This window comes from Trichoplusia ni, chromosome 8 (assembly GCF_003590095.1).
Source record: "Trichoplusia ni isolate ovarian cell line Hi5 chromosome 8, tn1, whole genome shotgun sequence".
Taxonomy (NCBI): Eukaryota; Metazoa; Arthropoda; class Insecta; order Lepidoptera; family Noctuidae; genus Trichoplusia; species Trichoplusia ni.
The window spans coordinates 8,790,120-8,816,727 of record NC_039485.1 but is presented as its reverse complement, the minus strand read 5'-3'; the positions used below and the strand labels follow the sequence as shown (position 1 = coordinate 8,816,727).

At 37.4% G+C, this 26,608-nt stretch overlaps 4 protein-coding genes across 5 annotated transcripts; 2 read left to right on the top strand and 2 right to left on the bottom strand.

The window, feature by feature from the left end:
* Positions 1-36: 36 nt before the first annotated feature.
* Positions 37-3,420, bottom strand: LOC113497043 (cAMP-regulated phosphoprotein 19). Its single transcript, XM_026876478.1, has 4 exons — positions 3,238-3,420; positions 2,867-2,914; positions 1,906-2,022; positions 37-1,702 (listed from the first exon to the last, which is right to left on the bottom strand). Exons 2-4 carry the CDS (start codon positions 2,903-2,905, stop codon positions 1,511-1,513), a joined length of 348 nt encoding a protein of 115 aa, XP_026732279.1. The 5' UTR covers positions 2,906-2,914; positions 3,238-3,420; the 3' UTR covers positions 37-1,510.
* Positions 3,421-3,902: 482 nt separating this feature from the next.
* Positions 3,903-16,769, top strand: LOC113496771 (structural maintenance of chromosomes protein 6). The gene is made up of 19 exons (XM_026876092.1): positions 3,903-4,237; positions 4,426-4,584; positions 4,949-5,190; positions 7,398-7,648; positions 8,119-8,316; positions 8,917-9,026; positions 9,488-9,634; positions 9,761-9,888; positions 10,272-10,467; positions 10,848-11,013; positions 11,348-11,459; positions 11,493-11,567; positions 13,286-13,456; positions 13,661-13,848; positions 14,353-14,521; positions 14,940-15,050; positions 15,515-15,712; positions 16,112-16,245; positions 16,559-16,769. The coding sequence occupies exons 1-19, from the start codon at positions 4,021-4,023 to the stop codon at positions 16,578-16,580; spliced, it is 2,994 nt and encodes a 997-aa protein (XP_026731893.1). The 5' UTR covers positions 3,903-4,020; the 3' UTR covers positions 16,581-16,769.
* LOC113496457 lies at positions 5,566-6,855 on the top strand. The gene is made up of 2 exons (XM_026875686.1): positions 5,566-5,720; positions 6,081-6,855. The coding sequence occupies exons 1-2, from the start codon at positions 5,585-5,587 to the stop codon at positions 6,635-6,637; spliced, it is 693 nt and encodes a 230-aa protein (XP_026731487.1). The 5' UTR covers positions 5,566-5,584; the 3' UTR covers positions 6,638-6,855.
* Positions 16,759-26,453, bottom strand: LOC113496456 (G1/S-specific cyclin-E). Of its 2 annotated transcripts, none has more exons than XM_026875684.1 (9): positions 26,172-26,453; positions 25,343-25,396; positions 25,189-25,255; positions 24,834-25,117; positions 24,208-24,409; positions 21,072-21,183; positions 20,564-20,995; positions 20,007-20,212; positions 16,759-19,838 (listed from the first exon to the last, which is right to left on the bottom strand). In XM_026875684.1, the coding sequence occupies exons 2-9, from the start codon at positions 25,354-25,356 to the stop codon at positions 19,635-19,637; spliced, it is 1,521 nt and encodes a 506-aa protein (XP_026731485.1). In that variant the 5' UTR covers positions 25,357-25,396; positions 26,172-26,453; the 3' UTR covers positions 16,759-19,634. The 2 variants fall into 2 exon arrangements, with proteins under 2 accessions (XP_026731485.1, XP_026731486.1); XM_026875685.1 differs by lacking the exon at positions 26,172-26,453 and adding an exon at positions 25,500-26,143.
* Between the last annotated feature and the right edge of the window lie 155 nt (positions 26,454-26,608).

The window sequence follows — 26,608 nt, the reverse complement described above, 5'->3', positions numbered from 1 at the left end:
CCTTAAATCCATACACATATCACTCTCGTGCGAACATTTTCGTGGTTTGTACGTCCTGGCTATTGACACGCAATAAGACTGCTTTATATGCTATTTTATAGACGAACATCGATATTACGTGGATATAACTATTTGCATTAAATCGTAATAGTTGGTACACTACAAAAGCTTAGTAATAAATCAATAACACGGATTCTGTTAGATATTACTTCTAAGCTTCTTCAATGTACTGAACATTATAAATATAAAATTTGCACAAATGAGCTACACATTTATAAAAATAAAACCCTTGCACAAATGGCTTCTATGCTCTTGTTCGTGGTTAGCGCACTAGAGAGCAGAACTAAACTCCAATGCCTTAATTTAAATCCTTATTCATGTACTTTTCCACTTATTTACTCAGTACTATGGCATATGTACAGGGTCTCTACTGCCATCACATTGAAAAGTTACGTTATGGGATATTATATTACGTAAATACATCGATACACCATGATTAAATGTTTATTTCTAAACTATAACATGGATGTTACCCTTATATATTTCCCCGACATGTTATCTGACATATACTATGTACATCATTAGAGATACAAGTGACTAATTAGTAAGAAATGGGCATGATTATGGAATATGCTTGATACAATCAACGAAACATTAAGTTTTAGAACAATTACTGGTATTTTTATTTGAGAATATTATTTTTCTAACAACAATGCCATAACAAGTCCTTGAAAACCCCTTTAGGGGTGCTGTGATCTTATATTATTATAACACTGGTTTATGCAGAATGTGACTGCTATTTAAAATATTGCGTGGCCTTCATCTAATTAGCAAGTACAAGAGTAGTCTACACTCTATTAAGTGCTAATTTATGCTACTCGCAGCGAATATTGCTTACAGAGTAAACAGCACACAAACTATTTTAAAAGACAGGCTATTCTTAATGCTTTTTTTACTATCGTAATTTTCCATAGAGCATGCTGGTCGAGACCTACTGCCTAGGGCTAATGATATAGTACGGCTATATACGACGATAACATTATATGGACATAATGCACACGCAAAACGCATCCCCGATACACAACCACTATAACCTAATATTATACATCAATATAACAGTTCTTCTTATAAAAGTTTTCTTTAAATTTTAACACAGACTAATTACGAATGACAATGTCAATACCATTGAGGTGCTAGGAAAAAATGTTACGTGATGAGAAATAAAATAATGCAACTATATTGTAAGTTAACATCCATAAAAATAAAAGCGATGCGTAAGTGCGACGCGTTACTAGCAAAATAAAAATATGCCCCAAAAACTAAAACCTACTACAATCATTATCTCTATAACTATATGAAATGCACAAGATTGGATAATTATTGTGATGTAAAAATGTCAAGTCATACATTTAATTAGGAAAAGGCTAATGATTGTAGAAGGCGACACTGTGAAGGCCCTCTGGAATATTATTTATTGACACGGCCTGATGTCAACGGCAGGAACAGTGGGCTAGGAGGTCTGGCTGGGCGCCTGGAACTTGGGCTGAATGATGGACGTCTTGCGCAGAGGCACGGTCTCGGGCGTGGGGATGGCGTCGCCGGTGGGCAGCTTGGCCGGCGCCGCGGGGGCCTTGAAAGGCGCCGACAGGTTGCTCGGCCGCTGCTTTGCCATTTGATAATCACCAGAGTCAAAGAACTTTTGCTGAAAGGAAATTATACAATATTAGACTTTTGTCAATTACATGATACAATTTTGTCAAATAAAATTATGAAGTTTAAATATAAAATAAAAAGGAAATGAAAATTTGGTGGTAATCAGATTGTTAATGTTTAGGTTTTAAATAACATTATGTTTAGCATATTCGGCAACAATTAGGGAGCCACTGCATACAAGAAATTACTTACCCCCTTTGCTAGCCTCTTCTGTAGAAAAGCAGAGTGTCCCCCAGGGCCTCTTCCTAACATAGCATTGGGGAACTTTGCCTTTAGCTTGGCTTCTTCTAATTTCTCCAACTCTTTCGGCTGTAACAATATCATGACAATTGATACAATCTGAAACACACTAATAAACAAAATAATGTTTCTACTTGACTATGATCACATGATAAAACATTATTTTGAATGGGGTGCATGTTTATTTCATATTTGTATTGCAGCAATATAACAAAACATCACTTTGTTTCCAACTATGAGCATGAACACAAAACCTACTAATATTATAATGACAAAAGTTTGAATGTATGGATGTTTCCTCCTCATTCAAGCAAGAACCACTGAACGGATTTAGATGAAACACTTGGAAAACAGATTGTTAATAACCAGGATTAACACATAGGATTGTTTTTCCTGATTAAATGTTCAAATGGGATCATATTTTGATACTTGTAGCAGGAGGGGAGGAGACGGCCTGCGGGTAACAGCTAGTTATTAGATAAGAATGTAATATCATTGTATCATTAATTTTAAGGTGCACATTTTTCATATTATTTTACTGAGTGCATAATTATTTAATATTTTATTATTCTAATGTGTACATTATAATGATGCTTTACTGTTGTCAAGAAGCGCAAATAGTTCTGTATGTTTAACAAATTTTTTTTTTAATTTTAAGCAGTTAAATACCAAATTGAAGAAGGCATAAAGTTGCCATTTTTTTGTCAATTTTAAAATTGTTTGTTTACCCTCAAAACATATGATCTAATCTAAAATCATTGATAAATTACAATCAATATTGTTAGTTTTGTATTGAGTGATGAGTCATTCAAGGATGTGTATGATTGTTTTTGTTGGTTTGATCTTCATTTCTGTAATGGTATGGAATTTCCCACAACAGAAACGAAATGCTGAATGGATAAAAAGAACTTACATCCTTTGGAGGCTCAGGTTGGTCAGGTGAATCACTCATTTTGAAAGCCTGTAAATTAGATAATTCTTTATTAACCAAGTTATACTTTATTATAAACTTGCTCACTAGAGGGTTATCAGTGCATAACCTACTAGTTCTTGAGTGTTCTAATAATTTGTTTTGTTTACCCTCCTAATAAAAACAAAACTTGATCTCAAGGATGGCAGACGTTTTAAAGAAGGCGATTATTTGATTCGCGAAACCTTATTAGATTTTCTGTTTAATAATAAAACAATTAAACACTTTAATAATGTAAAAACACATGTTTCACCGCAATAACATTAAATTGCTGAGGTAATTCAATAACGTTAGGTCAGAAGAAAGTTGTTTACCTTGATATTGATCTTTGTAACTCTCAATTAAATAGTTAGTACACACATCCGATTACAATTTATGCAATGTAATAGGTAGTTATTGACGCAGTTGGATTATTAATCTAAATTAATCAACAAATCACAAATTCTCGTGTTACTCGTAACGTAAAAAATGGCGTTTCAAAAGATGTTACTATTGCCTATCTGTGATTTTCATTTCTACTATTTTTAGTAGAAAATATTTCTAGATAAGGATGGTAGCACCATGACATAACCTTTTTCAAAATGTTTAACAATTTTTTTTCTATCACTATTCCACACAGATACATTATATAATACATTAGGGTAATTTCAAATGCATCTATATTATGTTCGCTAAACTACATTTACATTTTTATGAAATTGGTCTGGGTGTTCTTTAAAAATAGTAGTAGTACTACTATTTTTAAAGCAATAATTTATTGAAGTCCAAGCAACACCCAGACCAATTTCATAAAAAGGGGAACAAGGGAATGTTAAAACTTAATCTTTATAAAGCAGAGACCATATCATGGTTGATGTATGAAGAACAATAAGTCTTCGTTTCCAATCATTTTTAAGAGAAGTTTAATGGCTCATTCTTAAAACAAGAATCCAAAGTCTTTGAATTTTAAAACAATAGGAGGAAAAGTTCTGACAGCCTGTCATTTTTAAGAATGCCAAAAGTTGCTGTCTGTCAAATAAACAAATCTCGCAATGTTTGTGTGAACTTTTGGCGCAATTTTTCTAATTGCTCATAATATTAAGACACTATAATCTAAAATGGCATCTGATATCTTTGAAGAGGATACTGATGGGTCCATCGTTAGTATTCATGTTCGCAACTTTTTTTGTCACGACAATTTGAAAGTAAACTTAAATCGAAATGTTAATTTTATCGTCGGTCGCAATGGTAGTGGTAAAAGTGCTGTTTTAACAGCGTTGGTGGTTGGTTTGGGTGGCAGAGCGTCTGATACGAACAGAGGAAGTAATCTACACTGTGAGTATTACTATTTCCATAATCGTTTTACACTTGTTTACAACACTTCATAGACCTATGAACGGCATTTGCTTACTAAGAACCGAGTTTTAATGCTGTTGCCTCCAATCGTACTTACTGGCATATTTGTGTACGAAATACATCATATATTTCATAATAAAAAATTACATAAATATTGTTTTTTTAAGCTTTCATTAAAAAAGGAGCAAATTCGGCGACTATCGAGATTAAAATTAAGAACAACAGTTCAAAAGCTTACAAACACAACATATATGGTGACTACATAACAGTTGTAAGACATATCAATGTGTCGGGGGGCTCCAGTTACAAAGTGAAGTCCGCAGCTGGTACGTACACAAACAATTACTATTATTTAAACCCTAGCTTCCCGTCAACACTGGCTGTATTTTATTTTCTGATGTAAGATTTTGGTACTTTTGAATAGAGCAGGTATATATATTAGTTCATTTGAGTTTACTTTTTAATAGCATAATTTCTGATTGCTATGATTTCCTGCCTGGCTATGTAGTTCAGATTAATTTGTGATATCCAATTGCAAACAAACTCTGCATTCAGAATGTTTTTAAATATATACTTGCTTTATGATAATATTTTGTATTCATAGTGAATATAGGCTAATACATTAAATACATTTCTATACATAATAATATGAACATTCACTAAAGTATGTAACTTCCTCTTTTTTACCAGGAGACATCATATCAAAGAAATATGAAGAAGTGAATGCTATAATACTAGCCCATGATATCCAAGTAGACAATCCCATATCAGTACTAAACCAAGATGATGCTAGAAGTTTCCATGCTTCAGATGCAAAGAAAAAGTATTCACTGTTCCGTCGAGCTACAAATTTAGATCAAACGGAGAATAATTACATTAGAGCACTTGACAATTGTAAAAGGGCTACTGCAATATGGACCAGGAAAAAAGAGGTAAGTCTTATAACTGTATTTATTTACTTGGAAGGACATAATTTATTTTAAAAATTTGCACTCCATACTAAGACAGCTATTTATTTAAAATATAATTATCTGGAGACCATTTGCAAAAGCACTTAGCTTGTAATTCAAAAAATGAATAACAACAACAAAAACTCTACAAAGTATACATAAATATGTAAGTGTATAAAAAGTATTTGTCATTAAGCCGCGCTGATTGACCTAAGTTTAAGAGTTGCGGCGTGTTCCGCGATATGCGATCGTCTGCCCGTAACGGATACCGCGGCACGCGATCGGCTGCTTTCGTATTTCTTCGTATCAGATCGGGTACTTCCGCGTGTCGAGGCCAGACGTCCATTCATTCTAAAAGAGTAGACACCACTCCACTATGGATTTAGAAGAAAAACTGATATCGTTGGTGCAAAAACATACTTGTATTTATGATGTTAATTCGCGATACTACAGTAATAAACAAAGCAAGCAAAACGCCTGGGAGATTATCAGTAACGAAATTGGAATTCCAGGTAAGAAACATCGTTATATAAATTTATTCATTTTGTAAGTCTTTACTTCTTGAAAATTAAATATGTTTATCTAAATACCTACGTGCTTATAAATTGTGGTTACTTTATAAGTAGGTACTATATTGAGCATCAAGGTATAGGACGTCACTTGTTATTCTCCATTTTCCGTTACAAAATTTGAGGTTATAAAAATTTGAATCTTAAATCGTAGCGTTAGTCACGTCTTAACGGTAGAAAACTAATCTTTTTGGTATCATGAATAGCTGTTTGTAGTATTTGCCATTTTACGAAAGGAATGCGTTAGAATATATTAATTAATTATTACAGCAAATGAATAAATAAAAACATTTCATTTTACAGTGAATGAATGCATGCAGAAGTGGACGCGACTCAGAGATAATTTTAGAAAAGGACTAAAAACTCGCGCACAAAAGGGTGGACCGGGTGCTTCAAGACGTCCTTTAAAGTTTAAAAAAGAATTGGCTTTTTTAAAATATTCACTCGCAAGCCCAGAAAACTCAGAACGAGCAGCTAATAGCGACACAAATAACCAAGAGGAGAATGATGAACTGGATTTTGATATGCAATCCTCAATATCGCCATCTAGGAATGCGAATGTACCTATGTCATCTCGGCCTTCACAAGTATCTATCTCCAACCAAAAAACGGACTCAATTTTTGCTGTTTTGAAAACTTGCCTTGAATCAAAAGTAGAACAAGATCCTGTTAGTTTGTTCTTCTCGGCGATGGCGGCAACTGTACAGAAACTGCCAGAAAGGCTACAGATAGAAGTTCGACAAAAAGTTTTTAATGTTGTGTCTGAAGCAGAGTTACAATGGTTGAGTGAACGCGATGGTGATAATTTATATACTAATAGCTGTAGCACTCCAACGTGTTATGATATCAAAACTGAGTAATAAATAAACAGAATATGTTGTAAAGTTACAGAAGTACCTATCCTAGAATAGATTCAAAATATAGAAAAAGACTATAATTTAGTGTTGCACACGGTATTAAACAATGATTTGTTTAATTTTGGAATATTGTTAAGTGTAGTAATAGGTATTATGTCGGTCGAAAATTATGTTTTATTTTCTTGCAAATGTTAGACAATATATATGACTTTTGAAAGAATGCCACTTTGTTTCATTAAACGTACTTCGAAGCTAGAAAATTCGTTTTACAACCCACCGCTCTAATAAACAGAACCGTTTGAAGCCGTTCTGATGGAACGTGAGTCGTAAAATATACCTCATCCTGGAGTAAACGACTAATGATGATTTAAAATAGACAAGGGAGGTGATATAAGCACAGTTTTTATGACGAGAGAGAACAAAAAGTTTTTTTAGAAGGGGAAAAGGCATCGCGAACTCATTCTTGTATTCGTGTGATATTATCATCATTTTGCAAAATCCTCAACTGTTACCTAAACATTATTTTTTGGTGGTGGCATCAGACATACATCGTTTTTCTAGCCATCAGCAAACGGCAGACGGACAGACAGACAGCGGAACCTTAGATTTAGGATTCTACCTTAGGATTGTAACCTTTGGCTGTGGAACCCCAAAAACCTACACTCCTTCTTTTCTACGTATCTAACTAATATCAAGCATCAATAAATCAGGCTCTTGGTTTTTTATTTCGCTCTTTTATTTATTCGAATTTACACTTTTGTAGGCATGTGCAGACTTAGAAAAGGAATATACTAAATGGAAAACAAGCCATGAACAGTTGAGATCGCGCGATGAGATCAAGGCAATTGAAAAGTCGTTGCAGAACGAGTACTATTGGAGCGAGGTAACGGACTTGGAGAGGAACGTGAACAAGATACAGAAACAGTATGACAAGCAGAAGGCAGAGATGGACAAGCTTAGGGAGAAGCTGAGCCAGATGGAACAGAACTATGGAAATAATAGCACTGCTATAGAGTTAGTTGATTTAATTTATTTCTCACGGGATCGATAAGTAATCCGGGGCAATGGAGTATCCGAAAGGTTTATTGTGGCCCCGGTACACGAAGGCCAAAGGAAGGAACTTGGGTGGGTTTTAGCCAGTAAAAGTCGGACACTCCCTTCCGTTCATTTCATCCAATCATTACCCGAAAAATAGTAAATCTTAAAAATAAAGCATTTAGTATTTCAGAAGCATTAAGGAAATTAATCTTCAAGTTTAACTGGAATTTTACTATCCCTCCAAAGTCCAAGATATACACCAACCCATATGTGTGTAGTACATTTCAAAATATTATTTGGTTACTGTTTCAAAACTAGAAAAAAATAATTAAAATGTTACCATCACTTAGATGTAGAAAATAAAAGCATGAAAGGGAGGGACAACCTTTGACCAGAAGTCCTCTTCAAGCTGTTGTACCAAAATAAAAACCTCCTTTTTCCTGTAGCGAGCTTAAGAGTTTACTTCAAGCGAAATCAGAGGAGAAGTCGGCTTTGGAGTCTGAAATGCGTGCGTTGGAAGCGGAGATGAACAGTGCGCAGGCGCAGCGCCGCGCCGCGCAACACGATGCCGGCAAGCACGGGGACGCCCTCAACCGCGAGAAGAGGAAAGTGGCCGACTTAGAGAAAGAGATACAGACCTTTGGGTAAATACGTTTAATGTCATTTTTTATTTTAGTAAAAAGGTTTATTTAGTTTATCTTGACACTTTTACGCAAATCAGGATTGAGAAATACATGTAGGTAATTACTGAAGATCTTTTGCCTGTTCACTTAGTATCAAAAATAACCGAACTATAATTTTTGTATATCCTCACGTTCGTAGCTTGCTATAATTCCTGGGCCAAAGTATGTACCCACTGGATTCCATCCAACATAAAGCGGCTACGACGACGGCCCCGAATGAGATGACGCGACGAGCATGGAAAGAAAAAGCAGTATACCGTACAGAGTGGAAAAACCTAAGGGAGACCCCTGCAGTGGGACACTAATGGCTAAAAAAAAGCTCACGATTAAAATTTCCTAGAAAAACTACTAAGCTTTCTTCAGTTAGTATGTTCTACCCTGACAATTAGAATTAAGCTTCGATATACTACGGGGATTTGGTTGGTTTGGATGGTTGCTTCGTTCCATTGCGTTGTTGATGTAAGCCCGCCTGGTCAGGTCCGGCGCGGCGGAGTCCCGGCGCGCGCAGCTGGAGGCGGCGGCGGCGGCGCTGGCGGCGGCGGCGGCGGCGGCGCGCGCGCGCTACGACACGGCGCAGCACGAGGCGGCGCAGGCGCGGGACAACCTCGCGCACGCGCAGGCGCACGCCGACCAGCTGCAGGCGCGCGCGCACAGGCACGCCGACTCCATACGTATGATACTACTGTTATTATTACTAGTCTAACATCTAAGACTTCTCGCTGTTCTTCCACTTCTTTCCCCCATTAGCCGTGTTGGTGCGCACATTTACCTACTCAAAAAAGAGGATGATTTTTGCTTGCAAGACTAGTTGCAATTATCGAAAGCATTTAATATAAAAAAAAGCTAGATTAACATACATTACACACATTTACATGATAGGTAGGTATGTATGTCACAAGCAAGTTTGTCGTCATTAATTTATCAATTACCAAAATTTGGTTACCCTACACACTTACTTTTGTCAGTGTCATAATTATGATTAAAAACTGTTAGTTGTAGCGCTACGACCGGGACCGTAGGCAGTACAGTGGTAAACACTTTTTAGCATGGCTACACGAGCCTACAAAGAATCATTGACGATCAGCGTAGTACAACGCAGTTACATAAACTGAGCATAATAAACATTGTTTAGGACAACTGAAGCAGCAGCTTCGTGAGTTAGAGTCGCGGGGAGACGACTCGCTGGCAGTTTACGGCAGTAACATGGTGGAGCTGTGCCAGCGAGTCAAGGCAGCCGTCGACCGCGGACATTTCTCCAAACCGCCGAAGGGACCCATTGGTATGTAACGAAGTACCGTCGTACTAAAATTGTATGAAACATAAACGTGTGTCGAAATAAAGCGAAAAATTAAACGCCGTGAATTAGAATTTAAATGTAGAAGATTAAATGCCGTGTTTATAACAGGGGCTTACCTGAAGGTGAAGGAGAAAAGATGGGGCGGGGCCCTTGAACATATTCTCGGTGGTTCCATCCAATCATTTTGCGTGAATACGGCTGAAGATTCAAGAAAACTCATCCAGATAATGAATCAGGTAAGTGTTTTATAGTCATGTGTGTGCAATTTGTGAAATTTGTAACGCCTGATTTGTACCATTCGGTGACGGACGATAATGAAGAAGAGCTTTTACAACCACTTGAAGCAAGTCGAAGCCGCTAGACGCGTTCCTAGCTTCTTGATCATCAGAGTTCGTCCAATAGGTCGTCATTTCTTGTCAAAATTTTACTTAGACTCTCTCGAATCTGGAATAACCAGTACTGGAGAGCACTGCACATGGAGTCGGGAGCTCGATCAGCGACAAATTGCATACGACGTCGTAGATTGTTTTTTACCTCCCCCGTCAGTGCCTCAGAGATGCTAGTCAACTTGTGAGACAGTGTCGGAAGACATCCTCACGCTATATATTGCGGGCGGCAGGTGTACGGCAGCGCGGCCAAGCCGGGCGTGACGTGCAGCCGCTTCCTGCCGCGCGCTCACGACGTGCGTCGCACGCGCGTGGCGGCGCCCGGCTTCGTGTCGGCGCTGGACTCGCTGGACGTGGCCGACCCCGTCGTCGCCAACTTCCTCATCGACAACGTGGCCATGGAGAGTGTGCTGCTCGTGCCCGATCACGGTGAGCTACGGAATACCTAATCGATAGAGCGACCTGACGCTTTATGCTCCTCAAAATGATCTTAGTCTAAGTAAATATTCCCTTCCTTATCACACAACGCCATCTAGTCTCAAACTAAGCAAACCTTGTACCATGAGTACTTAACCACTGATATACATACTTATATATTTCTAAATACATAATATAGATAAATAACACCCACACAAAAAACAAATTATCGTGATCATCACAAAAACTTTTGTCCTGAGTGAGAATCGAACCCAGGGTCACTAACCACTAGACCAACAAGCCATACCGTGTGCGGTTGTGATGTTGCTTTAATTTTATTTCGTATCTTCTAACTGATACAATACACAATGATAACATACAAATACATTTAGATGACGCGGTCCGCCTATCGGACACGGAGGAGAACGTCCCGGTGAACTGCGCCAAGATCGTGACGCTGGACTCCACGGAGTACCACCCCGCGCCCAACTACCGCATCTACGGCGGCGCGGGCCGGACCAGCCGGTTCTTACATCTCAGTACGGCCGAGAGAAAGAAGTAAGTCACAACTAGTTTCTGTAGTTATAGAATGTATTTGCTCTTATTTCCACCTAGTGTCCATAGGATTTTCTTAAGTACTCTGTAATTTATAAGTTAGGACTTGTTATGGTTGTCAACTTGACTTAATTCTGTCTAGATGTTTTCAAAAGAGATTTATTTGTAAGATTGTCTTTAACTCACTTTGATCTAGCCTTCATCCTTTTTCCATCCTGGACCAACATCGGATTAATTTTTTTATAGTTCAAAATTGTCGTTCACAATCTCAATAACGAAAATAAGACACCTCGCGATATTATATCAAAAAGGTACTGTAAAGTTTGTAATCCAACAGACAAGTGCTAGCCGAGATAAAAGAAGCTGAGGCGACGCTCCAGGGGCTGGAAGCGAAGGCAGAGGAGGCGTGTCAGGAGGCGGCGCGCGCGCGCGACGGCGAGCGCGGCGCGGGCCGGGCGCTGCAGGCGCTGCTGCGCGAGCGCCACGAGCGGGCCGAGGCCGCGCGCGGGGCCGCCGCCGCGCTGCAGCTGCAGCAGGCGCCGCAGTATGCTGTGCTGGTAACTATACTTATCATCATTGGCCTAGCCTTTTCCCAATTATGCTGGGGTCGGCTACCAGTCTAACCGGTTTCAGCTAAGTACCAGTGTTTTACAAGGAGCGACTGCTTATCTGACCTCCTCAACCCAGTTACCTGGGCAACACGATACCCCTTGGTTAGACTGGTTGTCAGACTCAAGCTTCTGACTACTTGTAACGACTGTCAAACATGTAGGAATAACAGCCGGGACCCACAATTTAACGTGCCTTCCGAAGATGGAGGAACTCGTTATGACAAAGATGGTCACCCATCTACGGACCAACTGCATCAAGCGTAGCTTAACATGTGATCGAATCACTTAAGAGCCATTTCACAAAATGATTGCGCTCAAGTTTAGGCAAAAGAGTGCGTCATTGTCTATGTGTGCGTAGCGAGTCACACGAATGCAATATAAACAGTGCAACACGAGAGTCAAGACCGACGAAACAATCTTGAGCCGTTATCGTAATATGATTTGGTAAAAATTATAGATTATGAAAAATTAAATATTTTATTTACCGTAATGCGTTTACACATTACGCTAAATAAATAAAAAACACGATAGGTATTATGTAAAATATTGTAGCAAATGATACTTAACAAAAATGGTAAAATAGAACACGGGGTGAATGTACAATGGGGCCGGTGTTTCCTTGTCGTCTACGTCGGATCAGATACAAAAGTGCTACCCTCTTCCATGCGGTTTAGACGATTTCTCATTCTAAAATACTAACAAAATAACTTAATTTCCGATATCTACATATAAAATAATATAAATCAATGTTAAATATAAAATAAAAAAATAAATATATTTTACCAGACAACTGATATGTAACCTACTTACTTATTACAAAGAATTAATAAAAAAAATATATAATTATTTTACAAAAAAAGACACATCTTAACAATATGTGAAAACAAACAAAATCTTAACTTTCGAAAAAAAAATACAAAGCGGATCAAAATTATGTGGTCGTAGTATAATATTCACTTTATTTCGTGAGCGCTAGGAAATCGGGACGACGGAAAAAATTGCACAGGTCCTTCCACGACGAGCGCTCGCGCTATTCTGATCGGTGCACACTTACGTTTAATTTATTGTGATTTAGACTGATGTTCAAATTGATATTTTGACAAATTTTATGCAAATATTGTCAAAATAACTATAGGGTTTGATTTACTAAAGAACATAGATTATTTTGGAATAATTTTATTTTCATAATTACTTCGTATTTCAACCAAAAAACACGTATAAAAAAAAATAATAATTCAGGAATCTATTTCATTAAACGACTACAAAAATACAATGAATCGAAAATGTCAAATGGCTCTTAAGCAGTTATAAGTTTATCTTTTGCTCTTGTTGGTTCTTAACTTTGACCCAAAGGTCGACTTGTAGAAAATGCTTTTCGCCATCAAGTCCGCTCTATGTACCACAATTGTACATGAAAGTTTAAATAAATAAGTAAATTATGTCGACTAGTAGTTTTTCAGAAAAAAGATTTTCCATAGCACAAACCTGTATCTAATGTATAAAATTCTCGTGTCGAATCGATTTTCATTTGTCTTATTATCATATGGCATAACAACGATTACCAGGTCAGCTAGTTTCATACAAAAATGTTTAAAGAAATGCACAAATTGTATCAGTTCTAATCAGAATGTTAATTTCGTTTAAAACCATAAAATTTTAATTAGGTGGACGAATTGAACATATCAAAAGAGAAAATGAACACTCTCAACCAGCAAGTGGAAGAGCTGTCGAAGAAACAGGCGCAATACCGGCAGAAAATTGAGGAGTACGAAACCAAGATGAGGTCGGTGAAGAACCAGCTGGCTGAAGTCACCACGAATTGCAGGAACTTGCGAGTAAGCAGTCATGTTGCTACTTATAGGTTAAATTAAGAATCAGGGACAGTAAAAAAAAAAAAGATGATGAGCGGCAAAACATCGTCCGTTTGCATAATAATGAAATTAATCTTAAGATATTAAACCGCTTACTTGGATTTCCAAATCACGCTATAAAATGGGTTCGAGTTTCACGTTTAACATATTCAGTTTCTTTTTGCATAGGAAGAGATAGACCAGGAACAAATGAAGTTGGATCAAGGTGTGACTAAGCGAAAGATGTATGAACAACGGCTTCGGGAGGACGGTATCAAGATGACGCAAGTCGAGGTCATACTCGGGGACAAGCGCAACGACATCAACAAGAAGATTGAGGCTGCACAACGACTCTGCCCTAGGGTAGAAAATCCAAGGTAATGTGGTACCAACAATCTATAGGGGATGTTTGTATGATAGTAACTTTAGTACCATATAAGACGATAATGATGTGCTAGTGACCCATCATCGCTCATGATTTTTTATTGGAACTGCACTGCAAGACATTTTTTGCTGACGAGATTAGTGGCTGTCATTTAGCGGTAATGGGACTATGTTTGTTTGTGCTGGAAGTAGATGACTACATACTAATTCTAAAGAACCAGAAGTGTAACAATTTGTCTACTAATATTATGCAGCTTTAAAAAGCTGGTTATACGGATACAGAGGTGATTTGCTCTGTTGATCTAGTGGTTAGTGGCTCTAATTGCTATACCAGAGTTCGTGTGTTCGATGCCCACCCAGGACAAATTCTTGACTGCTTTGCTTAGTTTGAGAACAGATGGCGTTGCGCAAAAGTTGAACAATAATATCACAATTATCTATTTTAATGAACTTATGTGATAAAACATAATCTAACATGAGTCGATTTTTATAAACAGAGACGTAGCGATAGTGACGAACGAGTTGAAGAAGATCCAACTGAAGCTGTCTGCGATCCGCAGCGACGGGCTGACGGAGGCCGAGGTCACGGAGCGGCTGCTGCAGGTCGAGCGCAAGTACCGCCGCACCAGGCTCACGCTCGAGAGGCTCAAGACGCTCATCGACGACGTGAGTTACATTCGTAGGCTCTACACAGTCAAGCTAGGGCCCCGATTCTGACATTTACAATGGCCGATGAATGACGTGCAATTGGATTTAATTTGAATTTAAGCTATTCTGTTAATACGAAAAGTGTCATTTTAAGACAATTTTCATTCATTCATCGGGGCCCAGTTCGCTTGTCTGGAGCCTTACTTAAGGGTCCTGCCAATAGTTGCGTGAGGAAACCCTGCAGTGGTGCCACTATTTTTAACGGCGTTACTAAAGCGATCGTTTTGAATATTACCTTAAGCAAGCCTGTAGAAAAAGACAAATATTATGAACTTACTCTCAACATGACAGAGCTGAGTTTCGGTTTCGAATCTCATCAGGTTCTGTCTTCTAATTGGGTAGGAATGACTAAATAATTAATACATGTCGTTCACAGATGAAGGTGACAACTGATAAGCATCTGAAGTTCTGCTACAGTGTACAGACGAGCATCGCCAGGCGAGTGCAGCACAGCTTTCAAGCTATGCTTACACTGCGAGGATACTCGGTGAGTTGTATCGCAAAGCTTTTATTTATACTTGGTCGCCATATAGGCTTATACTTTTTCCGTGAATCGATATTGTTTTATGTCTATGGTAGCTGCGGCCCATGGTTTACACATTTCGGATAATAGATAAGATTGTGTTTATACAGGTGTAAGTTACTTCCAAATTAAATTTAGTTAAAATCGGTTTAACGATTCGAGTGTATAGCGGTAACACACATACACTCAAATTTTCGCTGTCGTAAAATTAGTCTAATGGGAAACATCGAAATGACTTTTTTCTTTTATCCCTGCCTGATATTTTTGCGACGTTTTTGGTAAACTTACGTATTAAAAGAAATATTTTTCTCTAAAAGTAAGATATATACTCACTTTTACATGTTTTAAAATGCTGTAATCGATGCTGTGTCGCTGTCTCTCTTAAAGTCCATAAGTCCAGACTAATGTATCGCATGGTCACGTGTCAGGGCCGCATGGACATCGACAACGGCGCGGCGACGCTGGAGATCGTGTGCTCTGGACGCGAGGGCGAGGCGCGGCGCGCGGCCAGTACGTCGTCGCTGTCGGGCGGCGAGCGCTCCTACTCCACCGTGGCCTTCATCATGGCGCTCTGGGACTGCGTCGAGCTGCCCTTCTGCTTCATGGACGAGTTCGACGTCTTCATGGTGCGAGGGAATATTATATTCTGGATAACCCCTAACTATTCGTTATAGTGACACACTCAAAATGATATCTTTCCTACCTATTGGAATAAGAAGTTCCGAAATCAGTTCAGCGGATCCGAAAATTACCTCTAACATTATTACCTACTTTTACCTCATTATGATATGAATCTAGAAAGTATAGATTCAATGTTCTGAAAGATCTCAATATTTTTTCAAAATCCCTATTCAAATCCTTTAGAAATCAGTGCGACGTCTGAAGTAGACAACAAAGTCGACCTTGCTTTGAAGCATCATCTGCCCTTCGCAGTCCAGTGAATGGTAGCTTATGCTCCAGAAGTGTTTCAAAAATTTTAAAATTATGCCTTCAATTCCGAAACTTTACTTCACCGATTTTTTCAGGACAACGTGAATAGGAAGATAGTAATGGACTTGTTGATAGACCATGCGCTACACAATACAAACCGGCAGTTCGTGTTCCTGACGCCGCAGGACGCGTCCTCTGTCACGGCCGGGCCACAGATCAGCATACACTTGTAAGTACCATCACGTTATGACCAGAATTGAGCAGCCTTTTATTAAGCCAAGAGACATCAGCCTTTTTTTCCCGGGGTGAGACGCTAATGTCTTCAACCCACGTCGAGGGCACGGCGTGGGGATATGTCGGACTTCCACCGACTAAAAACTCCCCGGGCCCCTTCTACTGCTTTAGCGGGATCGCTCGCGCATACTCTGCGCGACTCTGGCTGAAGAGACATACCAGCCTACGAAAACTTTGTTGAAAATTACATTGTGTCATTTAAATACCACTTCTATTATTATTAAATGCTTCTTTCGCTTTTCTTTCAGAATGGCGGACCCGCGGCCCTAGTACGTAAGCATTTTTTACAAATAATCCGTTGGAGATTAATGTCGTTGATTGTTATTATATAATTATAATAAAGAACAGTACAAAGTTTGAAAATCAGGTACCTTTGTTATAAAGATGTACTTTGTTTTATAATATTGTTTAGTAATTGCCGAGGGTGGCAAAAATAAATAAAAACATATTTTTAAATAATCAACACCATTTATTTAATACTATGTCGCCGTGAATTAACTGTACATACAAAAATGTGATCAATGCAGTTATTGCACAATAACATCCGATTTTCTTTTATACATGACATGAGATCACATGCAATGAAATCCGGGATACAATATTGTCGTTTCATTCACTTTTTATATTAACTTCAATAAATTGATATAAAAATAACTTAGTTCTAAAAATCTAATCATTTCCTACTAAGAATATAATTTTAAATTATTTTAATATAAAGTAACAAATCTAAGTCTTATTTATAAGGCGAGCGTTCGCCTTTGTGGATAAGCGTAATCGTTCAACTTACTTCTACAGAATTTTTCTAAAACGAACAATACCCGGTTCTGTTAGAGTTAGGTACACTGTACAATGTTAGTTGTTACAAATATAATAAATCCATACAATATGGTGCATACGATTTTGTACAACAGATATTTTTACATATACTAGTAATCGAGTGAAACAATAGATTCAGATAGGGAACAGTTCAAAAAGTCATAGCTATGAGAATATACATGGCTAAAGTAGCTCAGATGTAGGGTGTGTTCGGCGCATTAAACATATACAAATTATCTGTTACTTGAAAGGTGTTAGCCAAGATTTGTGTATTTATTTACATTTGTAATCACACATTACGCATTAAATGATAAATAAAGAATCATTTCACTTTGCAAAAAAAGTCACATGTCAAAGACCCAAGTGGTAGTTCAATGTAGGAACATCATAAAGTCCACCTACATTGAGCTAACACTAATGAAATAGAAAGTTAGCACTTGGACCACATGCATTCCCATACTCATAGAAAATATATCACATAACATGTTATACAAATCGAATACATAAGACACAAGCTGTTTATTCAATATACTCAGAAATAATGATACATCTTAAGACTGATTACTAATATTTTTTGCTTAATACCTAAAAATATTATCGTCAAGCATAAATTTCATGCATTTAGTTCCTTTAAAAATATTATGACAGTTTAAGAAATGCCACCACTTCTAAGTATGCCGAAAACACAAATAGTACGTCGACTTTTCCAAGTATGTGGCAGTCTTTGGTTAAAATAAGCCAATCATATATTCACAATAATCATAAGATTTTATCAATTAAAACGTTTTTGACTCAATCAAAGCTCTTAGTTATCAGTCTCGTGAACTTTTTTTTTATCAATTTATTATATCAATAAATTACATTTTCACATATTTACAAAGAGTCGAAAAAAATCAAGGACTAAGCATTAAATTAATTATTAAGTAGGAGTAATTTATTAAATATATATTTCGCGACATTTGATTTGGATGTTAAACTCAATAATATAGTGGGGATATAAAAAAGAAAATGATTGTTTAGTAACGAGTGGTTAGGTAATGCTACAATAAAGGTAAAAACATCTTGTAATGAGAATAAGGTCACAGGGTGGTACACTTATCAAGAGATTAGATACAGAATATAATATTGATTGAAAAATGATTAATTGTAATGCATTTTTACTTCTATTTACACAAAAAATACAATATTATGCATTCACATAACTAGTTTGATGTGAACTTTGCGATACATACCACAATATTGTTTGTAGTAAAGATGTTACCTTAGATTTATCACAAGTTAAATGAAAAAATCTATCTACTCTACATGAACATTTAAATTAAAACGGTGGATATGTCTACTTAAACATGATGTTAGTGATAACATAAAATATGGAATGTTTAAGCAGTATTAACTGGTGGCACAAGTGTATATCATCCATTAAAATATTATTAGTTTTCAAAGTAGGAACAAATATTTTTAACAGTCCTGAAACATTGTTATATTATAATTTAACAGTGACGTAATACTAAACATTCTTATGACTAAAATGTAAACATAAATAAAAACTTTCAAAATATATAGATCAATCTTTTGCAATATTACTTCTTCACAAATTTTATTATAGACACTTGAGCGCCTTATGTTACGAAATAGTACCTTAACAGAGTTTTTGTTCTAAAAAAGGTGCAACAAGTTTTTTTTACTAAATTATTAACCAGCCATTACTTTTCACACCCCAAAAATAGCGTCAATGAAAATATTTAATTGTTTTAATGGCTCTATCTCATCTCAATTGAAATATTAGTATCATGCACACTGCAACTGCCATATGAGAGCCTAGTATGTTAATAAGCAGCCCCACAGCACACAAGCATTAGAAACTTATCATTAGTCAAAACACATCCATTTGAGAGAGATACTATTGCGGCCGGATTGTAATACTTTCAAGTCATTAAAAGATTATTTATGGCTATTTTATCAATAGTTTCCAAATCAATATGTGTGCTAAGTTGAGTTAACCGTGTAACCTATTTCTTGTGGGTTGACATGTGATGACAATTTAACTGTATTAGATAAAGTTATTACAACTTTAATTTAAAATTGTACTTAAAGAGTACTCATGAGGTATTATTACTAATTATTGTGTCTGGTTTCATAGTCGAATAGTCGTCAAATCGAGTCCTAATAATAGCTATTAGTATTAAGTTTATAACTACCTACTGTTGCTAAAAATTTATATGTATTCTACATGTAGAGCTGCATCGCAGATTACAACTAGTGTAAATATATCCAAGTCAAGTTTTCATGAGAATTTTCCGAGTAAGAATACACTTTAGCTTACTTTACTGATCAATCAGATTACCTAAAAAGTTTTAATTTTCATATTTGATGATATTTCTATACAACAGTGTAAATAACGAACTGATGACTTTGGCCTGTTCGCGGTTAAGTATCTTTGTACCAATAGAGTATTAAACAACTGTTTTTGCAAACTGAGAGTGAACACACCTTAATATAAAATGTGAATCACTCAGTAGAGAGGCGCCGGGCCTCGGGCGGGGGTGACAGGTGTCGCGTGGACGGGGTCTTGGTGGTGGGCGTCTTGGGGCTCTTGTGGTCGGAGGCGGGCGGGGTGGGCGGGTAGATGTGCTCGCTCTCCTGAGACGTTGCCGCCTCGCTCGTCGTCTGCGTTACCGACTGTTGCTCTACCATTATCTGGTATACCTTATCCTGTTAAAAATAAGTATTGTGTTGTGGTATATTGAGGTCATAGGTCAGGGTGTAGCAGTTCATTATGTCCTAACCATAAGAATGATAAACTCTTTTTTCATTCTGATTTCATCTTGAGTCATTGCTTTTTTATTGACTAGTTGCGAGTTTAAAGACTATTGTACTCACAAACATGTCAAGGGTGACGTTGTGCGACTGTATGCGGTGGCTCTCGTCAAGGTTGACGTCGGGGCAGATGAGGTCGAGTCCGCCGGCGGCCTGCAGGAACTCTCCGTCGCCGCCGCGCACCACACACACCGAGCCCTCGGTGCGGATGACGCTCGCGAAGGGCGCCAGCCACCGCCAGCAGGGCTCCAGCACATCCCAATTATACCCTGTTTTATCAACGAATCATAATATTATTTTTTAACAAAGTACTCTTTGACATGTCACTTATTTTTCGCCCTATTAAGGTAGAGCGCCAATTCTTGCTGTAAGAAGCATGTATCTGACTATAAAACGATGACTATGACCAATTTCCATTATAATGGACTTTAATCACCTTGCATGTTGCACTACCACTCATTTTATTATCTTATATTTATTTATTATAAAGTATAATTAATATGTATTTACAGACAACATATGAAGGATTTCAGCTGTATTATTGTTTTAACTATTGACTGTTTATAAGTTAGTAAGTAGTAATAATTATTATATTATTTTAATAAATACGATGAACTTACCCGACACCCTGATGGCTAGTTCTTTGGTGAAAGCGTGAGCTATAGCCGCGGCCGCGACCGCACTATACGCGAACAGATTCACATCTACATGCAACACTGCTAAGTCTATTAATTGTCCACATATCACAAATTCTAATGATGAATACTGCGGAAACACGAATGTGTAGCTCCGCAATGCGTTCGCGGCCACGTCGCTCTCGCCGAGCAGCCTGCGCTTGGCACTCCTGCCCTCGCTCGCCAGCTGCATGTACACGTTCAGCCAGCTGTTGATGGTGATAGGTGTGATGCTCCACGACAGGATCTTAAGGATCAGTAGCTCCTCCAGTAAGATCTCGTCTGTGGTGCAAGCGCCGTCTGTGACGTATGCGAATTCGCCGATCTTAGGCGGGTACACTTCTTCCACTTTCGCAGCTATGAAGAGACATGTGATACCTGTAATTGAAGGTTTTCGTAATACCGAACCTTTTTTTGTTTATTTTAATTACATGCGGTTTTTTGTATGTTGTACCTATTAGCTGCAACCTGCCCTTCTGCACGTCTTCAGTGTTCGATAGATATCGGTCCACATAGTCCACCGTGAGGTGAAATGTTTCTCTATGCAGTTTGTAGACTTCGCATACCTGTTGATAGAAATTATCTGTCGTATACTAACAACATTTTTATTTTTATAAGTCTGTGGGTGTTTTGGCATAAGCTCTATCTTAAGAGTAACATAAGTAACCAACAATGTAATGAGTCATTATGCTCGTCTACCTATCAAGAGGTACATACGATGGTAACCATTTTATATGCCATAAATTAATAATGTTTTAAATGGACGTGTAAGTAGCATAAGTGTTATTATTGTCTCTCTCGAGCTAGGGTTATCTGTCCCGGACGCCCGGACGTCTTAATGACTTCACAGCGAGATTAATTTCGGCTAAGGCAACAATTAGGTGAATTGGTAACTTTCTTAGATGTTTCTGTTACTCTCTCCATTTTACTTTTCTAAGTTCATATTTGAGTCTCGTTACAGGTCGCTTATAAGTCAAAAAATCGTAACTGACCATTTCACCGATATTTGGGCTAGTACAGATATTTATGCTTTGATCAACGACTTTATGCAAGACAATAGATTAATTTTAAATCGTAGAGTACTTTTTTTAAGGCATATGACGTCAATACTTTGACTGGGCATAAATTAAATGGGAACAAAACAGGATTGTTGATTACCGTGCCTCAGCAGTACTGACCTATATCTTATAAATAACAACTATATTAACTTATGACGTCACTAATTTATTTAAAACAGCAGTGAGCCGGAAGTACACTACAAGATATGATACTGTTAACTCACGTTGAGGAAAACCGACCACAAAATGCGCGTGAATAGTCGTTCAATCAAAAGGCAAGCGATCGCAAAAAGCTTGCTGTTATATAAATAAGTTGGGAGACAGTTATCTACCTACTGATAAAGTTCCGACCACATACCACAAAAATCCGCCGTAAAATAAAAAAAAAGAGATGAAATACACCTCAAGTTACGTGAGAAGAACAAACTGGGGAAGGATAAGTAGCTTATGAATACAACAATACGGATGTTTTGTAGATCGTAATTGTTATTTATTTATTTAACATGGAAGACTTACATTATGGCGATAAGGCGAAATCAGCAACGCAAAATGAAAACTAAATCAATAAACGGATTTCTGGAATTTTGTATCGCATGTTGGCATTTGAAAAGCAAGTACAGTATTGTAATCCTGCGACCGTTGCACAAGCAGGTCCGTACCGAGCGGACAGCTTTTAACATGCATTAATCAAAACCTGATTTCGCGCCCTAGTTCCATCTAGCAACGCCCTAAGCCGAAATACGAACCCCAGTGTCAGCGCCCTTAACGTTATTGTTGCACACATAATATATGCATAGATATGGCATTGAAGACATTAGCCCATTACATTTAACGTTTTTTTTTGTTTGCACGAAAAGCCGTCGTTTTATTTAAGTTTGCTTCGTACGAAATCGATTACCGTCTAATTACCTATATCATTTGACGATTTTCTCCACGCATCTGATGTTTATTTAAGCTAAGGTTTTTGTTTGTCTGTTTTTCTGTGCTTACTCTACGGAATAAAGATTAATGCGGTTATAATAAAAAAATAAGCCGCTAAGCAGATTTCGTAACACGTTTGTATCTAATTTAAATAGAACCACGTTAAGTGCTTTCTCAGCACATAACTTCGTCACGAGAGACATTTTCAACGTGGACGATGTGTTTGCTGTTGTAGAAATATTGCGGCGGTGCCACATGTATGTTAAGAAATAGTCAAATAAATTATTTTTACACAATGAAGTAAACTTTTAATGATTAATACTCTTCCGGATTTGAGTTTCGTTATGCATGCGTAAATATCGTTCTTAATTTCCCGAGTGTTTATTTAGGCAATAGTAAGCTTGATAAAGATCATCAGTCCACATTTCTAAGCTTAGAACTTCTTGCACACTACTTTTCTATAATCTTAGTGGCGTTATCAGTTGTCGTACAATTGAAGTGTTCTACTTTCACAACAAATTAAATTAATACCTGCTGCACTGTAGTGCACGTAAATACTATGCTTCTTATCTAATAAGAAGCAAAGTTTGCTAAGCGTAAGGAGCTGTGCGATGCAAGTGGGTAACCGATTCCATACGTAGTTTGAAGCGATTGCGTTTATACCGAAGTGTTAAATTTTAATGCTAATTCCAATTCAATAAGTACATGTTATTTCAGTGGCCGTTATTGACGAATCTTCGAAACCGTTACGACTTCTTCCCTGCTGTTACATTACCACTGAAAGTCACTTACAACATAAATATATTATGTATACTATTCATTTCGGGATTCATTAAAATCATCAAAATAAAATTGCTTAGTAACTGAGTCATTGAGCGGGATAGCGTTGTTCTTAGTATCACCATTGCAGAAGCGTAGAGAACATTTGACGATACGACCGCCTAATATCAAGAGGTCATTGCCTCTAATGGACATCTCCAGCCGTGGGATTTGTGATGCGATTACGACCTTGTAAAAACAATTAAATCTACCAATACTGTAGCCTGATATTACTGAATAATATAATTACACATATAAAGCGGGAAAACGACGAAGGAGGTATCTCGTGAACGCGTTGGTTAAGAGGTCATTGGACACGGCAAAAAATAGGTCAATGACCTCGATATTACATTACTTTCATACATGTGCAATTGTTAAGGATTCCTTACCTTTTGCTTGTTTTACAATCACTGAAATGCCGCATGGAAACAACACGCAAAATTTAAAACAATCTAATCACATAAGAAATTATACATTCTTAAAGTACTAACATATCACTCATTCATCCATCATTTAACTTTTTGTTGTGATAAGTAATTATATGCTGTTATCTCTAGATCTTTGGCTTAGCTAAGATATTGCCAAAAGAGTATTCATAAATAACACAAATTTTTCCAACAGGAACCGGTTTTTCCCAAAAAATCCTATAAGATTATGTAAATCATACTCCACAAATACTTGGCACTGAACTATACTACCTATTTTACTATTTTTAACAAATATATCTCTACCAGAATGTCTACTTGTATTGTCAATCAAGAGTGTATGTTAGAAATAAAAAGAAGTTCTCACCTCATTCAGCCAGTCCAGTAGTATAGCTCTCATCCTAGGCTGTAGATTAGGGTGATTGTCAAACATATTTGGGTTTTTCCTATTACTAGATCTGGCATCACAGTCACACATGCTGTTCCACACATCACCTGGGTCCGCCCAGGACAGCCTTGGTAGTGGACACTTGCGTTTTGGCAATGTTGGGCATGGTATCTTACTTGTGCTGCAAAAGAGTTTTGAACTTAGCGTATGTTAAACAACACAGGTCTTGTGAAGGTTATTATGAGACATCAGTATGTTGTAATGATCTGTTTATTATGCACATAGGTGTGTACTCACTATCACTTTAGGAAGGTCAATAGTGAAATACCTATACATAGACTTGGCTCTGTAGTAAAACAAAAACATACATAGTTATTATACTATGAGGTGGCAGCTATTTAAGCTAGTTACATATTAGTATATATGCAATGGGTTTGCTATTGGACAGCTGTATCTCTGTACAAGTTATGTTTTCATAATATTAACTCTAGTGAGTGGGACAGTAAACTTTACACTTACATTGAACCTGCAGCTACATTGTGTGGAAGGTGTGGTCTATATTGATTGGGGAGGTAATAGGGGGTTCAAAAGGACTCTGAACATACCTGGGCCTTTTATTAGAGTGTGGTGTGGACTCGCCTCTAGCCACATTCTCCAGAGGGCTTAGAACACAATTTGGAAGGTCAGATATACTTGGTGGGCTTAAAAAACTATCTGGGTTATAATCAAGGTCTGTATATACGCTCCTTGGCTGGTCAACAGCCCCATACTGAGAGCCCTCATCATCACTAGAGCAGGATGATGATTCTACCACTACATTGTGAGCTGGCTGGTCATTAAGTTCCTCTTCAAGTACTGGTGAGATCTTCAGCGGTGGCATGTTCTCCAACTGCAACATACAGAGCAAGTCATACACCTGTGTTGATCAACAACACAAAAAGATGCAATAAAGATACAAACCTCATCGTCAGTGGAATTTCTTTTTCTTTTCAAGGTCAAGCGCTTTTCACTGGATTCACAGACGGAACTGTAAAGGAGAGGAGGTGATAGTAAGTAAGTAAATAGCCATCACCAAGGTCAGAATTGGATGTAGAAGGAACAACACTGTACTTACCCAGTTTGTGCCATTGTAGTTGGACTCAGACAACTGGCACTCTATCTCCTCAGCCTAAAATAGAAGCATGATATAGTATGGTATACAATTATACTGTTACAGGTCATCTAAGTTTAATATAATAGACTGAAATTACCGCATGTCATGTTCAACTTACAAATAGGGTTATGTCACTTGACAACCGTAATTGAGGGCATAATTCCAAATTTATCGTAAAACGCAAGCATTCTATTTTAATAGCGAGCTCTCTAGAGTCGTATAGATTACTTAATTATAAAATAAATAGCAGCTAAACACCCTTTCAGAGCAAAGAATCCCGCAGCGTGCCCCCTGCTGATTGGCGGGAGATTTTTTTCAGAGGCTGTTATTTAATGGATTTAAACCAATAATTCTTATAATATAATGTTTTACGTTCACTAGGAAACATTAACTTTCATTAAGCATCATTAAAACACTAATATAATTGAAAGAGAAGCGTTAAAAAATGCCACGAATCCGTCACAATCGCGCGCGAAATTCTCCCGTCAGCGCCATTAGACACGTCGCAAGCTTGGGTTTCTCGGCACATCCACTTATGGAAATTGATAAAAATAGCATACGGACGATACAATATCATCACATTACCTATATTTTATCAAAATAATACGATTGAAAACGAAATAAATCCTTCTAATACGACATAACCGTTGACAATGTAATTGGCTTGGCTTATCGCCCACCAAAGGTTTATAACCTAATTATGCCTACAAGCTCAAGATTTCTTTTAATGTATTTTATAAAGTAAGATTAATCATATTACTGAAAAACCAAATATGAATCTATAACATACCTGGTCATTCACAAATTATTCCAAATTACACAAAACGTACTTTGCTTGTGCACTAGATACGATGTCCCAACTTTCAACACAAATACTACGGATTACACTGTATTTTGGTGACATTTAAGGCTGTATTCACTGAATATACGCAAAATCTTTACACTTATTGTAATTTTTAACTTTACATGATACTTTTCAGCTTTTCACGGCTCGATAACGCCCGGCTTTCCGCGCGAAAATGTCGCGGTAAAACTTCGAGACTCAGCGGTTTAACTGTCAGCTAACTTCATGTTTGTTTCTTCTGAAAACGGTACGTCAGACGTTTCGCGTAGTTCATTCTATGAAGAAACATGTTAAATTGTTTCTATTTTTAAATGTTGCACAAGTTTATGAAAAATATTAAAATAATTATGGTTTCATTAAAAAAATACATTACAAGAATATAA